Source organism: Lutjanus erythropterus, chromosome 22 (assembly GCF_056507025.1).
Source record: "Lutjanus erythropterus isolate fLutEry1 chromosome 22, fLutEry1.hap2, whole genome shotgun sequence".
Lineage (NCBI taxonomy): Eukaryota > Metazoa > Chordata > Actinopteri > Lutjaniformes > Lutjanidae > Lutjanus > Lutjanus erythropterus.
In genome coordinates this window covers 16,849,972-16,870,159 of record NC_139338.1, presented here as the reverse complement: position 1 = coordinate 16,870,159, position 20,188 = coordinate 16,849,972, and the positions used below count along the sequence as shown (strand labels likewise).

Sequence of the window (20,188 nt, the reverse complement as noted above, 5' to 3'; positions counted from 1 at the left end):
CGCCCTGTACTTCTTCCAGACTAAAGCAATGACAGCAGGAAAAATAATGTTATGGCTGAATTGTGATACTTTGATGTTGCTGCCCTTCAGTTGGCAGTGACAGCCGTCTGGTCACAGAGGAGAGCTTGAAAATGTGAGTGGGAGAAGTGAATTTTTCTTTTCTACAACCAAGCAGAGATGCCTCTGAGCAAAACTCTGAACCCTCCAACTACTCAGCGCCTAAAATGTACAAGCTGAGGCAGGTTACTGTTGAAAGAGAGGGTCGGGTGTAGGGCTGTTAATGATTAATGATTAATCAATTATGATTCAATATATTGTGATATAAAATCTGACTTTTAAAATCTGAGTTTACCTTTTAATGCAACAGCACACTAAAGAAAGATAACAACACTGCTATCTAGTAGAGGTTTAAATCACAAGCTTTATCATGATAAGATATTATATTGATTCTTTGGATCCATCCCTGCTATCTAGTGGTCAGGGGTTTAAACACAACATGAACACAAAATGAACCACTGCCACAAATCTTTCTGCGTATCACAATATCACAATACAGTGTTTCTGAGAATTGAGTGAGCGAATTTTTTACATAAAACTTAAACTGAGGAAAATGCCTGCATTTTGGATCTTGTTAATTATTAATGATTAATCAGTTGTTGGTAACTTGCTCAACTGTCAGTTAAGGAAAATGTGTAACATTTGCAACTCTAGTTGTGAGTTACACAAATGCATAAATAAAGGTTACAAATGAAGGCAGACATACTGATAAAGTTGTCAAAAGTACGGATACTTCAAGACTTTTCTGCACCACATTATTAAAAACAGCACAATACCAACATTTAATATTATTGAATACACTGAAACTATAAAAAAGAAAAGATTTAAGAGCTCGTTCAAGACTTAAGTTCAGTTTAATCTTTATTTTTCCTGCTTGAAATTTAAGCAAAACCAGATAGTGTTCTAATTTGTGCCTTGGACTTTTTTTTTCCTTTTTGCCATAGTATAGATTAATACCAGAATTGTATCAAAGTTTAAATTCCTGGTATGGTGACAACTCGACATACTGAACACTTTTTGCACCAAGGAAGAATTGGGACATGAGCATATACATTATCTACAGGTCACCAGGTCCAGAGGGGAAGAGCAGGAGGAGGAGGAAAGCCCTGAACACACACACACACACACACACACACACACACACACACACACACACACACACACACACACACACACACACACTGTAGTCTCATATTGGCCTCAAGTCAAGCATTAGACGTGTGTGTGTTGTTTGTGACCTGATCACTCACGGCCACTGAGCTGATGTGCATGTGTGTTCTCTGTAAATGTGTTGTCTTTATCTAGATTTGTGTGGATATATATATCACTGTGTCAATCTACACGTGCACACTTTCTGCTCTGCATGCATATATTTGTGTAGGAGCGTAATACTGTATGTACTGTACAGTTAAGTGTGTGTGGGTGTGTGTCTGTGCTGGAGGCAGGGTCCTGGCCTGCTTCTGTCCAGGTGTGCGTGTTTTGGCCCGAAGGGAGATAAGAGCAGATGTTCTCCTTTGAGAGTGTGTGGCTGTAACTGACTGGTTGTCAGTAACATCTCTCTGGCCAAAGATCTGTGCCTTGCAGAACGTCAGTTGGAAAGATACACAACTGCAGGGCTGTTGAACGCCTGGGTCAGGAGCCAAAGCAGGGGTCGACCAAAGGGCTGAGCGGTTAATCAGGGTTTAAATTAATTGTTTGCTTTTGTAGTTAGTAATTTGCAAGAGGCCGCATGTAGAGGGCAAGCTGTTTCAGACAAACTACTCATTTTACACCGGAGATGTGTAGAATCCCTGCCATATTGTATCAGCGAAGTACAAAGGAGTGATTAGTGCTGGGGATCGGATCAGATTTCCCAGATCGATTCAGTTTGATTCACAAGGTCCTGATTCCATTTGATTCAATATGATATTGATTTGGTGAGGGATGTTTCAGTTGCCATACCAATATTGCGTGAATATGAAAAAGATTCTTAGAGAACTAATTCTGTAAATTGTACAAGAAACCCTCTAACATCGTGCATTAAAAAATATTTATGTTTACGTTGAGATTTGACCCCAGAGCAGTTACATGTGTTTCCCTCACTGTTGTGTTGGGGGGGTGGTCCATCCCCCTGCGGACACATCTGCATAGCCCAGTGTATTTTTCTGTTTCATTCATTAATAAAAGAACGTTACTGGCAAACATAACCACGTATATTAGATTGCGGTGTGCCTTGAACAATGGAATTAAACATGACTTTTCTTTTTTTGATACTGGCATTATATATCGCCCAGCAGCCACCTTGCTGTCTAAATGTAATTTAACACTAGGTCAAAGTTTTCTCTGTATGGCTCCAGAGTAAATGCAACAGCTAAAATTCCAACATCACTAACATTACACGCAAACAGTAGTAAGCAGTTTTAAGGTCAAAGCTACAGTATGTAAGTGCTTGAGGGTAAATATTTCTACGCTCTGAGAATTATCATGTGAAACCAGAGCCAACCAAGAAAATTTATACATGTTTTCATTCTTCTGTGTGCTGACTATTTATGAAGCAGTTTAGTTCACTTTAGGTCACTCTAAAGCAGAAAGGGGAGAGTGTGGATCAGATGGCCAATGGATCATCTCGTGTGTCCAATGACCTGAGGATGACATCACTGTCTCCAAGGGCACCCATATGACCAAATGATGAGTGTTGACCAGCTGGGCATTGATTTTAAATAGCTGTCTTTATCGGCTGCAGTAACTGACTCTAGCAGTTACTCCTAATTGCATATTACAAGTATTTACACCAAAGTTTTCCGGAGTTGCTGCTTGTAACTGAACACATGTAAAGACTGAGATATATGTAGTACTGAATTGAGGAGCTAGACTGATAGACTGTTCACGATTTCTGTGTTCAGGATTTTTTGGGTGGATCTGAAACATAGCTTGGTTGCTGCCGAGCCATGTTTCAGTCTCGCAACACTTTTGTGGACCATGTTTTGATTGGGTTGGGCTGCCACCAATAAATTAATGTATGGGAAGCACTGACATTCAAGCCATGTTTTTTGTTCTTGACTCTGAAATCTGGTATGCAGGTCCAGACAGAGCTGCAAGCTAGCTAACAAGCTGTGTTACTGCAGCGAGTTTGAGTCTGCATCGTCCACATCGTCCAACATGCCTCCTCTTCAAATGTCCGTGCATTACAGACGTAGTCCCATGATAAGCAAGATCCGCCTTACATATCTTGCAGGAATAATTTTGTCATCAATTTTTGTCAACTATGTCGACTAATGTAATTTTATGACATTTTATAGACAAAACAACTAGTCGATTAATTAAAAAAAAAAAAAAAGACAGATTAATAGGCAAAGAAATAACTGTTAGTTGCAGCCCCAGTGCATGGCACATGGTGTGTAGTTCAGGGTTTCCGGGAAATTAGAGCAGCCTCTGAGGCATTTATCAGCAACATTGTAAGCCAGTGCCGATAAATTGCGTTTATTTTTTGCAAAAGACAGCAAAATGTTACTGATTACACCTTTAAATTGAGTTCACAGAAGAGTGTGATGAGAATTAAATTTTTCATTATTTTTACACTATTAATTACATGGTTTCTTTGACCTGATTGACTTAATCAGTTTTAATATTAAAATTGTTTATTTCATCCAACACACACAAACTGACAGATGAATATGACGCAGTAGAAGCATGACAAAACTATTTCATGGTGTTTCTGCTTACATTTTTGGCATCTACTATCCATCAAATTATTAATGTAGCCCGTAAAACATACATCCAGTGACTCATATATGATTAACAGGAAAGGGGCAGATTAGCATTTATTTATTTATTCTTCCCTCATTATTATTGCAGAGTAAAATGGATTCATAACAAGATTGAATTGCCTGCAAAAAAAACAGATTAATCTATTTTAGTACATGTACAAATTACTCGCCTGTACAAATATAGAATCAGCTGACTGAATGTTATCTGCTGTCACCCAGTTCATTACAGCTGCAGGACAGTAACTTTAATGAAATGACCAGAGGGGTGAGGACACAGTGTGATCTCAAGAAGGAGGTGTAACGGGTGGTGAGAAGAGAAAGCAGCCTGTGTGATCATCTGAACCGACGCATCGGATGATGCTTGTGCCTGTGGTAGTTTGCAGATTAAACCAAAGATTTTAGACTGTGTGGACTGACCTTATCAAAATTAAATATTTCTTCCTCACTGTGTATGTGTGTATATGTCAGTGAGTTGGCAGACATAAATTGTACAGTGTGCAGAGGATAATTCCTCTTAACCTCGAGGGTCCTCTCATTTTAAATTTAGTGCCACAAGCATGGAAAAGTATTGGAAAATGCCTCCGATATCGCTTAATATGAGGCATCAACTAATCATGAGTATGCAAGTCTTTACAAGCTGATCCGATACCACTTAATGTATTAGCCCCGGTAGCATCTTATAAGCCAAAGTGTATGGTCCGTGGAGAAGAGAAATGCAAGCTTTACTTTACACAAAGTTTGCGAGTCTGTGCCAAGAGAAGGAATAATCTGACAAATTATGTATATCCCACTCAACAGGGATTCAATTTCAATTGCCACAAAATGAAGAAAACTGAGTTAAACTTAAGTCTGACAAGCTATGGCCAGCAAATGCTTGGTAATTTTACTTAATTTATGACTTACATGAGTAATTGATCACTTAACTTTTCTGCTGAAGATGTAATGGATTATTTGGCTGCTTTTAAGACCTTACTGCAGTGCACAAAGTAAATACTGGGCACAAAAAATGAAGTCAGTCTCTTGATTAAATGTAAGTTTATCAAAGCCATAACCCAGCTAAAATCCATTGTATTCCTTTGTACCTTAGATGCAGGTTATCTTTGTTCCACTGATCACTAAGTCCTTGTCTCTTTCTCCCTTTCTTTTTAGGTGACCCCATCATCCCCGGCCTTGTGGATTTACTGGCTGCCTTTCTCCAGAGGGATGACCCTATTGATTACTGCTTTCTAACAAAGCCCATTGATTACAGAGAGGCTGTTGGAAAGGCCTTGATCACAGCGATGTCAACACTGCATCAGGATATTTCAAGTCACAAAGGACTTCAGTAGAGGACTGACAGGAGTTTGTGTTTTCATCTTTTTTTTTTGGGCCATCCATCTTACATTTTTTTTCCTGTTTACTGATCTTGAGATTTGTTTTGAGCATGTCTTTTTGATTCACTTGATTTTTTCATTTGAACCGGACGCTCTTTCGTCTCTACAGTGTACACACCATATTCTTTCACCATGTACGGTAGCTCCCGTTCCGTCTCAAAGCTGGATGTCGTTGGATCCAATGGTAACGGGTCAGTGTCTGGGAGTCCCGGACGCTCCCCACGCCTCCCTCGCTCGCCACGCCTCGGACACCGGCGAAACAGCAGCAGCAGCTCCACCGGCGGACTCACCGGCTCCGGTAAAACCCTGTCCATGGAGAATATTCAGTCTCTAAATGCTGCCTACGCTACGGGCGGGCCGATGTACTTCACTGACACAGCTGAAGACCCAGTCAGCATTGGGAGCCTTGGTAGTGGGCTGAACCCCTCACTGCCCAAAACCACCATGACCTTGGGCAGGGCCGGGGCCAGGGTCCCCTATGGGGTCAGAGCGGCCATCATTGGGAGCACTCCTAATATAAACACTGGAGGAGGAGGCGGAGCTGTCATGCCAAGTGATTCCATAGCATTTGGAGGGGAGATGCAGAACCAGCCCTCACAAGCTTCTACTGTGCCGCACTCCATGAGACAGGTGAGGTGTCGTAGTGTTTTCTTCTTTTATTGCTGCAACACTGAAGTCAACATAGTGTAAACTGGCTATAGGTCCTTAACAAGTCTCTAACATTTCCTTAATTCACATTTACTAATCAGATTTCTTACATTTTGGTTGGGAAGGTATTAGATAGAGGTTCTGTACAGGTGCTGGAAATCCTGGTAAAACTTGAATTTTAATGTGGTAACTTGCCTTGATTTTTGATAAAGTGCTTGAAACTGCTGTTTTCCCCAAGTGGGAAACGTTTGCTTAACAAAGCACTGCTGGGATTCAAACCCAGGATCTCCTTTTTACTACCTAAATTGCTTATGCAAGTGACCAGCTACCAATAAATGGGCAAAAGTGGGGCAATCGTTAGTCCAGTCTGATAAGGTTTTAGGTATTTATTTATTCAATTCTGTTAGCATGATCTCACCTTCACTTGAGACACTACACCTGTACATTTAATCTTTGGTGAAATCAACAAGAGTTTAATTGGAATGCCTCTGTTTTTGCGTGTTACAAACTTTGTACCCTGGTACCCACCATAGCATCTGTATGGATGGCATGGAGGAGCTAATTAGTTAACCTGCCTCCAGTTTCTGTTGGTTTAATTTCTACCTAATTTCAACCTTTTCTTCAGTTCTTCCGTTGGCGAAAGGGTGGTCCATGCCTGCTTGGAGGAAATACTGGGTGGCTATTGGGATGTATGCACAGAGCCTACGTGTAGACCCTTTGATGAAATTTAAGAGAGGAATCAGTCTTCATATTTACTAGTTATTCTTGGTATGAAAACGAATAAGCATATTTTCTAAAACGTCCTTCTGTTCCATTAAAAGGAAAGATAAGTGTGCAAAGTTTGTTTTCTGTGCATGAAAACACAAAGCCTCGGCAATAATGCGTTGTCATCTTTAAAGAAAACTGCCCTAAAATAATAATTTATTAATTCAAAAGTTTAGAATTAACAGACAAGAATGTGTGGGTGTCGATAATGTTTGTCACACCTTTGAACGAAAAGAGAGAAAAGTCTGAAGTTACATGAAAAGATAAAAGATGAATCAATAGCACTTAGTAGACAAAATGTTTTGTCACAGATGAATTATCCTCCTGTTCAGTGTAGGAGGGAAGGTGGGTGGTTCAGAGAACTGTTAAGAGGTTAATATTTTCTTCTTAACTCATAATATATATATATTTTTTTCTCAAGTCACACTTCAGCTAAATAAAATAAGAGCTGTGTGGGTATTCATGCAGTCAGTTTAAATAGACTGAGGTCTGCCCTCCCACCCCCTCTGCGCCATTAGTCATAACCTGAAAACTCATCTCTCCAAGATGTAGCGCTCCTTCCTCTCCCAAACCTCCTTCCTCCACTTGTTTCTAATAATTTCTTCATACTAAAAAAATATTTTCATCATCATCCCTGCTCAACTCTCTGAAGCTTTCCGCTACTGTACGTCACGTTCATGTACTGTATGTCACATTCTTACTGTGAGGATGTTATTACTCCAAAACTGGACTTTCTTATGTTGATAATTAATGCATTTTAAATCTACCTTGTCCTTTCGCTTGCAGAACTGTAAGACGCGTTGTGCACGTCAGCTAAAGCTTAATATCCTGCTGTTCTGATGTCATGATGAATTAAATATCTTTATGAGGAGCATTTTCTCATTAATGCTTGAGTTAGGTGTGCACAAATGGCCAACTATTGTTTTGACTGCCATTTAGTTGAATTTTAGAATTAGGACATAATATACACACACATAAAACAAGGAGAAAAGCACAATGTATACATGTTCAACATAAAACAGATGATTAAGGCATTACCTAGTAAAAAAAAAAAAAGGTAAAATAAAAGTAAAGAGGTTGTGTTGTAACTGGGATCATGTAAGCAGATTCATATAATGTGTGTATGCAGGCGGGAGCCAATCCAAGGGTTTGTCTTTAAGGGCCACTAATGTAGTGAAGAAATTTTTAAATGCCCAACTTATCATGAAGAAATTGTTTGTTCTAAAATATTCTGTTGGTATAGGTCATGAATATGTGCATGCATATTTGTAGCCTTTCTTTCCACATTTTATTTCTCATGTGTGGTAGATTTTTCATCACCTGCAGGGGTTTTCATAGGAAGCATTTTGCTCTTAGTAGTGATAAAATGATTCTATCGTAAGGGCCAAAATGGAAAAAGGAAAAAAAAGCAGAAATATTGCTGCATTTTAGACTCATTCTGTGAGTGTTTGTGTGTGTTACCAGGTGAGAGACGGCGCAATGTCAGACCTACAGACACAGTTAAGAGAAGTGCTGAGAGAGAACGAACTACTACGCAGAGATGTAAGTAATCCATTTATCTTACAGTTTATGGCATCTTATTTTCGGGGTTCCTGGCAGTATGGAAAAGTGTGGGATTTTAAAAGAAGGTGTGGGACTTTAAAAGAAGGATTATAACAATAAGGACAAACGAAAAGCCAGTACACTGAATAAGTAATATTAGGGGGCAAGTAATCAATGATGAAGGATTTCTACCAGTCACAATGCTTAATGTTGATTTCTTTTAGCTGGAGGCTAAAGAGTCCAAGTTGAGCTCCTCCATGAACTCCATTAAGACGTTTTGGAGTCCAGAACTGAAGAAGGAGAGGGCGCTGAGGAAGGATGAAGCCACGAAGATGGCCGTGTGGAAGGAGCAGTACCGAGTGGTACAGGAGGAAGCACAGGTAAAAGACACACAAGTGTGTGTGTTTCTATCTGGACTGTGTTTGCTTGTTGTACAGTTAAAGCCTTTTAACAAATGAACAGAGAAGGATGCGTCAACAACAATATCCTGATCAGGGTTGAGTTAATTTCATTGTCATTGCAGCTAATCACACAAACCCTGTTAGTCTCAGCGTTGGATAAGGTTTATCCTTTACTAGCTGTGATATAGTTGTTCTTCTCACGTAAGGATTTATGGACCAGCACAAAGGGGAGCATGCCCTGATAAATGTGTGGCCTGTTCTGGTGGATTTGTCCCGCTGTTGTAAAAGCGGCCTTGAAGACGGGTAAACAGATGAAGCGAGCTGCCTGGTTGGGGGGACTCCCAGCTGTCTGTTGGTTCAGAAGCCATCTGGATGAGACGGAGACGCAGCTCTTCTGGCGGAAGGCCGGAGAATTATACAAGAGATGACTTGCACACATGCACGCTGGCAGTCAGTCGTCGCCTCACAGTGACTCATTTCACACGCTGTCATCCTGCAGAAAGTGCTCAGTCCTCACCACATTTATTCATGATTTAAGAAAAGGATCACTTTTGCGTTTTGGTCTTTAACTGCTGCTCTCATCTCTGCATATGTGTGTGTATATTTGAGGTCTTTAGGTTGTGAAATTGCATCACCACATATTAAATCATTCTCTAAGAAAATTTACGGCCAGTTTTGTGTGTGAACATGTGCAGTATGCGCGTGGCTGTGTGTGTGCGCGCCCATAAATCTCTGCCGTGTGTGAGAGAACAAAGGAACAGATGATAAATCTATCGTGTATTTGACCTCCTGCCACCACGAGAAAAATCCTCAGTTGCCTTCACACTTACACACACACTCTTCTGGGTATGTACTCGTAGAAAAAAGGGTTCCAAAAAACCTATGCCTGAACGGCTGAGGTTCTGCTCAGAGCAGTTTGCTTGTGAAAAAAGGGTTCATCAAGGGTCCTTTGTAATTCAGAGAACCTTTTTTGAAAGAAAAAGTTCTTCAAGGATTGTTGAGAACTCCTTTGTAAAGGATTCTTTTTATACCATAATATATAATGGTTCTTGGGAGGGTTCTAGATAAAACTCCTGGATTCTAAAAGGGTTCTCATTAGAACCACTTAGGTGGGTTCTTGATAGAACCCTTGGAATTTAAATCAAAGTCCTCGGGAGAATGATGAGTGTGTGTTCTAGATTAAACTCTTCGAATATAAAAAGATTCTCAGTAGAATCCCCTGGGTGGGTGGTGGATAAAACTTGAATATAAACAGGTTTTTAGAAGAGCTCCTTGTCAAATTAAAGAGTTCTCTGTAGAACCCCTGTTGTGTGTTCTAGCCAAAACCCTCAGAATTTAAAAGGGTTCTCAGTAGAATCCCTTGAGTGGGTTCTAGAATAAATTCTTGGAATAGAAAAGAGTTGTTGGCAGAACCCCCTGACTGGGTTTTACATAAAACTTTTGGAATATAATAGGGTTCTTTATAGAATCCCCTGAGTAGGTTCTAGATAGAACTCTTGGGAAATAAAGGGTTCTCAGTGGAACCTCCTGGGTGGCTTCTAGATAAAACCTTTTTTTAGGGTGAAAAGCTTCTGGATATAAACCCCCAACAGAGTTCTGGGTGGAACCATTGTACCATAGAATGGTTCTCTGTAGAACCTCTCATACAGAGTTCTGGGTAAAACCTTCTTCATTGTTGTAGCTATAATCCTTTATGTTGGGTTACAGGTAGAAACCTCTGAATGGGTTTTAAGTGGAAACTTTAGGAAAGGTTCTTTGTGGTTCTAGTTAGCACCTTTATTTTGTAGTGTGTGTGTTTTATTAGAGAGTGAGTACACATGTGGAGACATGCAGAATTTCTTCTGTTCTGTAATGTTGGGACATAATGTGACACACTGTTTCTCCTTCTTAATCTTTCACTTTCTTTCCCCTTCTGTCCTCCAGACAAATCACACCCTTTTAACCAAAGGCATCCTTTTCATTCCCTGCTCTTATTATCCCGTCACTTTCTTTCTCTTCACTTCTTCTCCGCTCCTCGTTTTCTCCCTCTTCTTACTCATTCTCTTCTTCTATTTCTGTCAGCACATGGTGAGTCAGCTCTCGCTTTCCTCCCCTCCCTCCTACCTTCCCTCCTCTCCCTCTGTCTTTGCCATCATCTTCGTGTTAGAAATCGAATTAAGTTACCTCCCGGTACAGGCGCACACACATGCACGCTGTGTCACGCCCCTGCTGAGGAATGCACATCTCATCTCCACCCTCAGTCCTCCCTCCCTCCCTCCCTCACTCCTTCTTTCGTCCACACTTCCTCACTTATTTACCTCCTCCTTCATGCTCAGCCCACTATCTTCACCTCTCTTCCGTCCGCCTCTGTCCTTATCTCTTCCGCTCCTCCTGTCTGCGGTCCCTCTGCATGAATCCTCCTTTCCTCACATGCTCTTACAATGTGTCACCATGAATTCAAAACCAAAATAACGGATATTCTTAATCTCATGTTTGTACTTGTTAGGCACAGGTCTTTGTTCCCAAGATCCAGTAAATGATAGAATATCATAATATGATATAAGCCTGTCAGGCCTAAATATCTTATTGTCTATTATCTTATTGTCCATATTCTGATAAATTTTATGTATGTTTTGTTTAGTGGTGATAATTCTATACTTAAAAAAATGATTTATTCATTTAAGTCATTAAAAATTTGCTAGTATGAAAAAGTTCATACACACAGCACATACAGTATTTTCATGAAAAGAGAGCTATTAACTTTTAAGGTGTGATATAGTCTTCTTTATCTAAAGAAAGGGCTGGGGTTTGAGGATAGACGACTCAGAAATCCAACAGTCCATGCAGTCAAATGTAGCCCGGCTAGCTCAGTCGGTAGAGCATGAGACTCTTAATCTCAGGGTCGTGGGTTCGAGCCCCACGTTGGGCGGTGAACTTTTGAACTCTTCTATCCACTGATCAAATCACTTTCCCTTGCATGTGTTGAACTCAATCAGTTGATGAACAGACACAGTAAAGATAAAGTATGTCAATTCTGTCAATTTCACCTAAACCCAGCACATCTCTGTTTACCATATGATTGAACTGAGTCCTTCCTGAGCTGCATTCCAATGTTTCTTATTATGCCAGAAAATTTGTTCTACCTTTTCTTTTTACTGCAGCTGCTCTTACAAAGTATGTACTGTTGCATGCAGTGTGCATACGATTGGGACACACTGCTTATTGTAACATGGCATCTTGAACTTTGACCTTCTTGCTCATAAACCCATCACAGAGAATTGTGGGTCAGAATAGCCAGAAAAGCATACTGGCTTTCATACTGCAAAATATGACCAGATGCAGTAGGACATCCTGGTATTTTTGGCATACAGCATTTGACACACTGTGTATTGGGACATACTCAGTGTTTTTCTGGCATACTAAATTGTAATCTTGGTATGGGCTTTGGAACACATAGAGTATCTCCCAGTACATAGTAGATGGAATGCAATATGCTGAAAATACTAGTATTTCCTACCGCATCCAGTCACATTTTGGACCTGAACTTGTAGGTTTCATCACTGTAGCTTGATGACCTACCAGAACATTGTCTTCCTTAACTAGAAACTTATGATCTGGACTTCGAGGAGAGTCAACCCTGACAACTGACTTATTTTTCAGCCCAGCAGAGCCCGGCTAGCTCAGTCGGTAGAGCATGAGACTCTTAATCTCAGGGTCGTGGGTTCGAGCCCCACGTTGGGCGGTAGCCTTTTGGACTATTATATCTCCTGTCCACTCTTCAAATCAGTTTCCCTTGGATGAGTTGGACTCATCATGGAGGCACAGATAGACTAAAACATATCAGCTCTGTCAATAATACCTGAACCGAGAACAGCTTTTTTTTTTTTGAAGGCTGCAGGTCTGTGAATATAAATATATTTATTAGTGCAGCTTTAAGGTTGAAATGAGTAATCTTTGTGATTTGTTGCTTGTACAGGCGGTAAAGGCGCCGAATACAAAGAGACGTTGTTATGTGACATCAGGAAGGCAAATTCTGCATGTTCATGTTAGCCAACCTGGTGGGTGTGTGATGCCTCTTTCTAAAATCTACCGAGGTGACAAGAGGGAAGAGGCTTCAGCCTTTCTCAGGATGGAGTGCATGCTCACAGCTGTTTGGGAGAAAGATTGTGTTTTGTTTTACATTATTACTCTCCGTCTGCAGAAATACCAGTTTTTATTCTCAGTCTGATTGGATGGGAGGCTTCTTTTTGTTGTTTCCCCGCTGAGCTTTAAATTATTATGCTCTCAATCTATACTGACAGTTGCTTTCTCTTGATTCACTTCCCACATGCAGCACTTTCCTCTTACCACACCTTCCAGTTATTGTCACCACACTCTCCATCTCTTTTTCACTGGTTTTCTCCGTCTCACCACCACTCGACTTCACTCCCGCTTTCAGACACACTCTCTTTCACGGGTCCCGGTCCTTCCCTTCCCTTTCCTCTCCTCTCCTCACTCTCCATCTGCGCCTGTGGAGCTGTTTTGCCACAGAACTGAATTCAATAGAGCGGACACACCCTGGTCCAGCAAATCTATTGATCTGAAGACGGATCCATGCTGCTGTATTTAGCCTAATATTGTAGTCAGTGTTCTCTGTCTCCTTTGTCACTTTTAGCGCACTGCTTTGCTTTGGTTTCTGTTGTTGTGTGCGTGTGAGTGAGTTCTCCCAATTTGTTCCACCTCTTTGATCACAGCAGGTAAGTACAATGTTTCACGCAGAAAGAAAGAGAAGCACAGAAGAAAAGTAAAAAGATGAAGGAATTTCTGGAATGCTTAAGAAAAGCTTTGTTTTTTCTTTCTGTCCTTCTGTCTTTCTGTCTTCTTTTTCTTACACAAAACACACACAGCTTTTGTCTCTTTCTATCTCTTTTTTTCTCTTTCACCCTCTGTACTCCTAACAGTGATGGGTTTGCATTTGATAAATATGCACACCCAAGCAGAAGGCAAACAGCAGTTAGCACTCATGATTGTAGCCATGACATCCAGGGTTCAACTCTGCATCACTGTTTCCATTCTGTTGCCATCCTCTGCCAGAAAAGAAATCCACATACACAAGAAGAGTTCAATGCCAAAAGGATACTTTGCTAATTTTTTGTGTCTGAAATATAAATCAAATGATCATAATAATGTGTCATATGCTTAGTTACACAAAGTAAAAAATGGCAACTTATCTTTTCTTTAAGTTTTATTTACTCAAGTTAAACTTTCTACTACCAGACTCAGAGTTTTTTAACTTGAAATGATGATTTGCATGAATGTACTGTACAGAGTTCAATAAACTCATAAAATTAAGTTTTTAAAGAAGCATGATCTCCATATCATCACTGTCTGGCACACAGTTTTTCATAGTTGCACATTGAAAATGGAAAATGGAAATGACAGTCCTTTCTCCTTCTTCCCAGAGATGGACTCATTAACCATGTGTGCCAGGTTTAAAGCCCGACAAAACGATGTGTCTGATTGTGTTTTAACGCTTGCCCGAATTGCTAGATTTGCTAGCCTGACATGGCATTTTACTTGCCCCAGGCAAGTGGGAAATATTTATTGTTGAGCCTTTCCATGGAGTTTTTGAACAGTGTGTGCTTTATGCTCTCTGTTCTATGTGGTTTGTCCCAGCGCTGAATCGTACCAGCGGAACAATAACCACACTGTCTGTCTGATTCTGAGGCTGCTAGATCCAATCTATCATCTACTGTACTCCAGGCGAGCCATGTGACGTCAGCACCGGTGTGTGTGTATGTGTGTGTGAGTGAGACAGACAGAGACAGTGTATATGCTTGAAAAAGAGGATGATTGTATGGTGGCTAGGTATTGTCTCATGCATTTTTCAGATGTATTTGAGACTGTACGTGAGCATGTGTTTGTGCATATACTGTATTTTTGCATGTGCGTGACCGATTCTTCATTTCAATTGCACATATGTGTTTTTCAGTTGCGGTTGCCAGCTGTGTTTGTTTGTGAGAGAGAGAAAAAGACACAGATAGAGTTCTGTACCAGGAGGGAATCTGTGTCCTTGTGTGTTTGTTGGTGCAGGCTTTCGTGTATGTGTCAGGACAATTGAGCTTTTTGTAAACACAAATGTGTGTGTGTATGTGTGGAGGTGCAAATTGCACAGTTGACTGCATATTTATAATTGTGTATTTGTGTTAATGTGTGTGTATATACAGTATGTGCACATGGAGACTGACATGTATGTTTCTGTGCAGGAGTACAGTATGTACGATTTCTATTTTTATCAAGTGTGCATGTTTGTATTTGCTTGCAACAATTTGTGCGTGTTGTATGGAAATGGAAGACGCTTGGCAGTGGTATGATGTCACAAGTTGTGTTTGTGTGTGTTGGAGAAAGTGCAGCAGTCGGTGGCTGTTGTACTTTGACTGCTGCACTGTTTTCATTCTCCTCAATTATTTAACCTAATGCTCAGGGTGCTGGTTGAGAATATAGGTGTGTGTGTGTGTGTGTGTGTGTGTCTGCTAGAGAGGGAGAAAACATTTCTGCTTTGGCAAGAATCTCAATGTGATTGTTTTCACTTTCTTAGCAGGTTGTACAGACCTGCGTTTCTGCTGGTCCACATGTCCTGTAAGATTTCAGTGGAGAAATTCCAATTGAGTATTATCCATTATTTTATTAGGTTTGAAGGAACATTTGCAAGAATTGACTTTTTTAGTGATTTGACACCCTTTTCCTTTGCCGGCCCGCCCGGCTCTGGTTCTGGTATGACACCTGCACCGCTCTTCGTCAGCATTCTGCACTGGCTCTCCCTCACCCAGAGCCTAAAAACCTCCTCATCCCAGCAGGCCAAACCTCCTGTGTTCCCAGTGTCGACACTAGTGCTGGGTGGTACGGCCTAAAATTTATATCATGACATGACTTGAAACACAGATAGCAACAATCTCTCATGATAAATTCGTTTTTCTTAATATTTTAAAATAAATGCTTCTGAAACGGGAAAAAAAAGGGATGATATCTGCATGGCTGCCATTACTGTACTCTTAACTGTATTACGCATATTTCACATACATTATAGAGATATTTTAAGAGCATATAATGTAATAAGAAAGCTAAATAGAAAGAAGAGATGAATAGAAAAACCTTTTCTCAAGTATATCAAGAATTACCACCCTTGGATCCACAGCTGTTTTTTTTTATCTTAGCAAAATGAGGGCTCTAAATACTGTAGGGGCAAATTCATTCCGCTGTACTTTCTATACCATTTATACCATCCAACTCTAGTAACTAGCTGGGCTAACTAGCTGAGAGCAGTTAGCAGCTGTTATTTTAGCAACAAGTAAAGCTTTCTGTCATCGGGAAACCTGTGAAACCACAGAGTCCAGGCAGAGCAGCCAGAGCAGCCAGAGGGCATCAGAGTGACATTTTATACATAAAAAATGATCAAATTTCACTAAATTCAGTGACATTGTTGGTGATGTGTCACTTTGTGCTGTAAAACATTTTCACCAGTTTGGTCCATTCAGGATAGATTTCACTGAAATCCCTAATGAGGCCTTTGCAGGCCGTTGGGAAATTCAATCCTCCATAACCACAGAGTGCCATCATCACATTGATAGCATCTCTGTTCACTGGACATTATGACTGCAGAGGTTTTAATGTGTTGGACATCAACCGATTTTCTTGGTAATTACTGGATAACGAAAACTTCGATTCAGAACGATTAAATTGTGAAAACGATCTACACATACTTGTCTATCTTTAGTATGGAGTTCCTGTTGTGTTTGTGGCAGAATTAAAGTGGCAAACCTACCAACTACTGAAGCCAGTGGGCAAAAGTTCTGTCGGTTCGTCAGCTCTTATTCAGTGTGTATGTGTGTGTGAGGAGGTTAATTCAAACAGGCAGGTGAACACGGTGCCCGTTACACCTGGGCGGGACTTTGCCTTCAGGTTGAGGGCAGGATGACAAAGAGAGAGAGAGATGAGATGGAGAAGGAGTGGTTATCTCGCCCCTCATCTTCTTCTTTATCCTCTCATCCCTTCGCCTTTTTTTTTCTTTTGCTCAGAGCAACAAAGTCAGAGAGATCAGAGAGAAGGAGACATGGACTGGCACTTGAGTGTATTTTCCACTCTATGAACATGGCAGTAAATCAGGCCTCCAGGTTAATGTGTAAAGCGAAGGTGCCACCTGAAGTCTGATGCCCAAACCATCTGAAACCAGTTAAATAATCACAACCAAAGTGCCTACCTTAATTTTAGATTTATTCATCTTGTATTGTGCCTGACTTTAGTTCATTTTAATACAGTAGGTATAGAATTAATCTGCAGATGCTCAGTTTTATGATGAAACAAAACTTTTCCATGGATGTTTTTGAGCCACAATGGAGGCCATGATGTGACTACCAACAGATTTGATATCCCTTGTTTTTAGCCTAGCAGTTGTTGATGACATGCTGCCCCTATAGACAGATAATAATTAGAGTAGATAACAATTAAAAACCAATGGTAGTGCTAAAACACACAATATACATTTTACTGTAATATACTGTAAATGCAACTTGGATCAGTTTTTGTATAAAGAATTACAATCACTACTCAGCAGTTAATGTTATTACACCTGGATTTGAACTGAGCATCTTGCATTTCTGATTCCATTACTCCAAGCTGGCACTGAGCTTGTCCTCATGGGTTCAGATTAGTTCAAATCCAATAGAAACGGACGGTGCCAAGTGTTTCCTGTGTGAGATTTCCATTTACTGTACAGAAAAAAAATGTTGCCAGCGAGAGTTTCCGTGCCAGTTGGCTGCAAAAAATGCTTTGCCTGGCAATCCGTGCACCAACGTAGACCTGAGAGAAAAAGACAGAGAGAGCGGGGGTGGAGGGAGAGGAATGGATCACCGAGATGGATTGAGATGTAAAGATGTGTAAAACGTAGACAGGAAGAAGGAGGAAATTAGGAAAGTGGATGAGAAGGATAGATCAAACTGGGGCGCTGGGCACAAGTGCCAGGAGGAGGGAGGAAAGGAGGAGAGATAAATGGATGCCATGGATGAATTGAGCTGAAAACAGCAGATGCAATGTGGAGAGAAGGAAAGACTGATGGATGATGATGTAACGGGAGAGAAATGGGTGAGGAAAAGGAGGCTGGATGGAAAGATAGAAGTGATAGATTGACTTGAGTAGAGGAATTAGAGATGAAGAAAGACTGAGAGAATGGAAAAAGGGAAATTGGTAATAATGCTTGTTTCCTTTTCTGTTGGGAATTTATCTGAGTCTTAACCAGAGCAGGTGAGCAGCACAGATTCACAGAGGATTTGATGAAATTCGGAGATTAACATATAATCTGAATTGAATAGTATTTTTTTTTTTTTTTTGGTGAAATGACTGCTGGGTCTTCTTGTTAAAAAGAGAAACTTGGATGTAAACCTCTTGAAAGGGAGTTACAGATGAGGCAGAGGAAGGGGAGGGGAAGGATTTATGGAAAGTGAGTCAAAGAGAAAAAGCTGACTGCACACACACGCACACACACTCTTGCAAGGATCCTGCAAACATTTTGTGCATTCCTCAGGAGTCACGCTTCTCAGCTGCAGATCTACAACTCTGCAATCCCCGCCGCTCTGTTCTTTGATTAAATCAATCAGCTGATAACTGGTCATTAGACAAACAAGTTTGTGAGGTTGACCTACCTGTCAGCTTACCCCAACATCTCGTGAGAAGACAGGACTGTTTACCAAAATGATCTACGTCTGTTGGACATGCAAAGATCCCCACTTGAGATTTTTGGGATGGTGACCAAATGGCCAAAGTGCGATGACCTGCCTGGAGGATCTGTAGGGGAATATTAAGGCAGTTTATTCCATTTTGGGGCTTATTTTCTAGTTGCAACCATTATCTTATGTTGCTTCACTTCCACAAGTAATCGCTGACATCTGGAAACACAGCAACATTTCTATCTAAACCTTTTTTTTAAGAGATGACACCATAACTGAGCCCACCTGAAATGTTGGTGGTAGCCCCTCATTGTACAACTGTGTGTGCACATAAGCTAGCTTGAACCAGGAAGTATCTAAATTCTGATTTGTATCATTGACATATAAAAAGATGGACAACCTAACAACTCCCTAAACCTGAAGCCAAAACATCTTGATTGACCCCTAGTGGCTTCCTGCAGTATAGGTCATAAATCCCACCCAGATAGCAGATAGATGTCCTTTCTTTTATATGTCAAACAATTTTAACCTATCTAAGAGTTTAACTCATCTCTATGATCGTGTTTGTATTTCTTCCCTTGCCTTTCTTCTTTTTTTGCAATGCTGTGTTCCCAGTTCTCAGCAATTATCTGGATAAGTCAGAAAAGAGAAGAAAAGAAAAGTAAAGAAAAGAAAAGATAATGGTAAGATAAACCTTTATTGATCTCGAGTGGGGAAATATTGTTGGTGCAGCAGCACAAGGAAAGAAATAAGTACAAATAAATACAAAAAGTAAAAAATAAATAATAGTTGGTGTATATAAAACAATCGTAAGAATCTATAGAAGTAAAGAACAGAAGCTATAGAAGGGCAAAGGACAAACGGGGTCTTCTTGTGTCCCCTGTACAGATAAAAAATAACTGCATAAATAAAAAGTTTTCAATCTCCTATAAGTTAGGAAGTCCACAGATTTTGTTTTTTTAAGAGTCAGCCCCTTGTTCAGTTTCCCAAAATTTGAAGGATGATTTTGTGTCCACTGGACAAAGACACAGATGTAATATTTGAATCCTTTCTCTAATGAAACTCAGCTGATTTGAGTCAGCAGAGTCTCATCCTTCCTGTGTGTTTTTCTTTAAATCCTGGCTCTTCTACGGTCGGTGTTGGAGGGACAAAAGCTGGACTGAGCACATCTGAGTGTGAATGTGCTTGACTGTGTAAATATGGTGCAGGACAGTCTGGGAGAAGACAGTATGCACACTCAGCAAAATACTAAGAAGTCATTTTTTTCAGCCTGTCTTTGATACATGATACAATGTTCTTTAAAACACACTGACAAAACAATCATCTCTCCGTCTCTGCCTCCCCTGTCTTCCTCCTTCTGTTGCCTGCAGTGTGCACCTCTTTCCATCCTCTGCCCATCAACCCATGACTCATTATCCCTCTCTTGTGTGTCAGTGTGTGTGTGTGTGTGTGCTGTACATGTGCGTGTGTCCACGTTCATGTGTATGACACTTACTGCCCCCACCTTTTGGGACGTCAGGTGTCCTCACTAAAGAATAAAAACCTCCAAAATTTATTTATTTATCGCGACTATTATCTCTGCATTCATATACGTGTGTGTGTGTGTTTACGTGTTGGGTGTGTTTTGTGAGTGTGCTTTTCACGCATGACTGCTTATCAGTAACAGATGGTCCTCAAACCTGTGTGTTTATTTAGTCAGGATGAAGAGATAGGTGAGGAAGAGAAAGAGAGGGGGGGTGGAGAGGAAGAGGGAGTGTAAGGTAAATGCAGGGGATGATGGCGGGGGAGAAAGAGGCAGATGGACTGAGGGAGGGAGGAAGAGGAGTGGTGCTGAATGGATTAGAAAGAGCAAGATTCATGTAGGGAATTTAAAGGGATAGTGAAGTGGGGTTGCATGAGGTACTTATCCATAGTCAGTGTATTACCTGCAGTAGATTGCGGTTGACACGCCCCCAGTTTTAAGGAGCAGAGGGGTGTAC

General features: G+C 40.6%; 1 protein-coding gene and 2 non-coding genes across 11 annotated transcripts in view; all 3 read left to right on the top strand.

The window, feature by feature from the left end:
• LOC146306804 (ELKS/Rab6-interacting/CAST family member 1-like) overlaps positions 1 to 20,188 on the top strand; it is a 158,535-nt gene that overhangs the window by 9,457 nt on the left and 128,890 nt on the right. For all 9 annotated transcript variants that reach the window (XR_014768957.1, XR_014768956.1, XR_014768958.1 and 6 more), the window contains exons 2-4: positions 4,953 to 5,811; positions 8,059 to 8,131; positions 8,356 to 8,511. Coding sequence is in view for 6 of the 9 variants with exons in the window: in XM_084710657.1 (XP_084566783.1) it covers positions 5,309 to 5,811; positions 8,059 to 8,131; positions 8,356 to 8,511 (732 nt within the window). In the remaining 3 variants the exon portion in view is untranslated. The remainder of the gene's footprint in view (positions 1 to 4,952; positions 5,812 to 8,058; positions 8,132 to 8,355; positions 8,512 to 20,188) is intronic.
• Positions 11,368 to 11,440, top strand: trnak-cuu (transfer RNA lysine (anticodon CUU)). Its single transcript has one exon. It is a non-coding gene; the product is annotated as a tRNA-Lys (tRNA).
• trnak-cuu (transfer RNA lysine (anticodon CUU)) lies at positions 12,181 to 12,253 on the top strand. Its single transcript has one exon. It is a non-coding gene; the product is annotated as a tRNA-Lys (tRNA).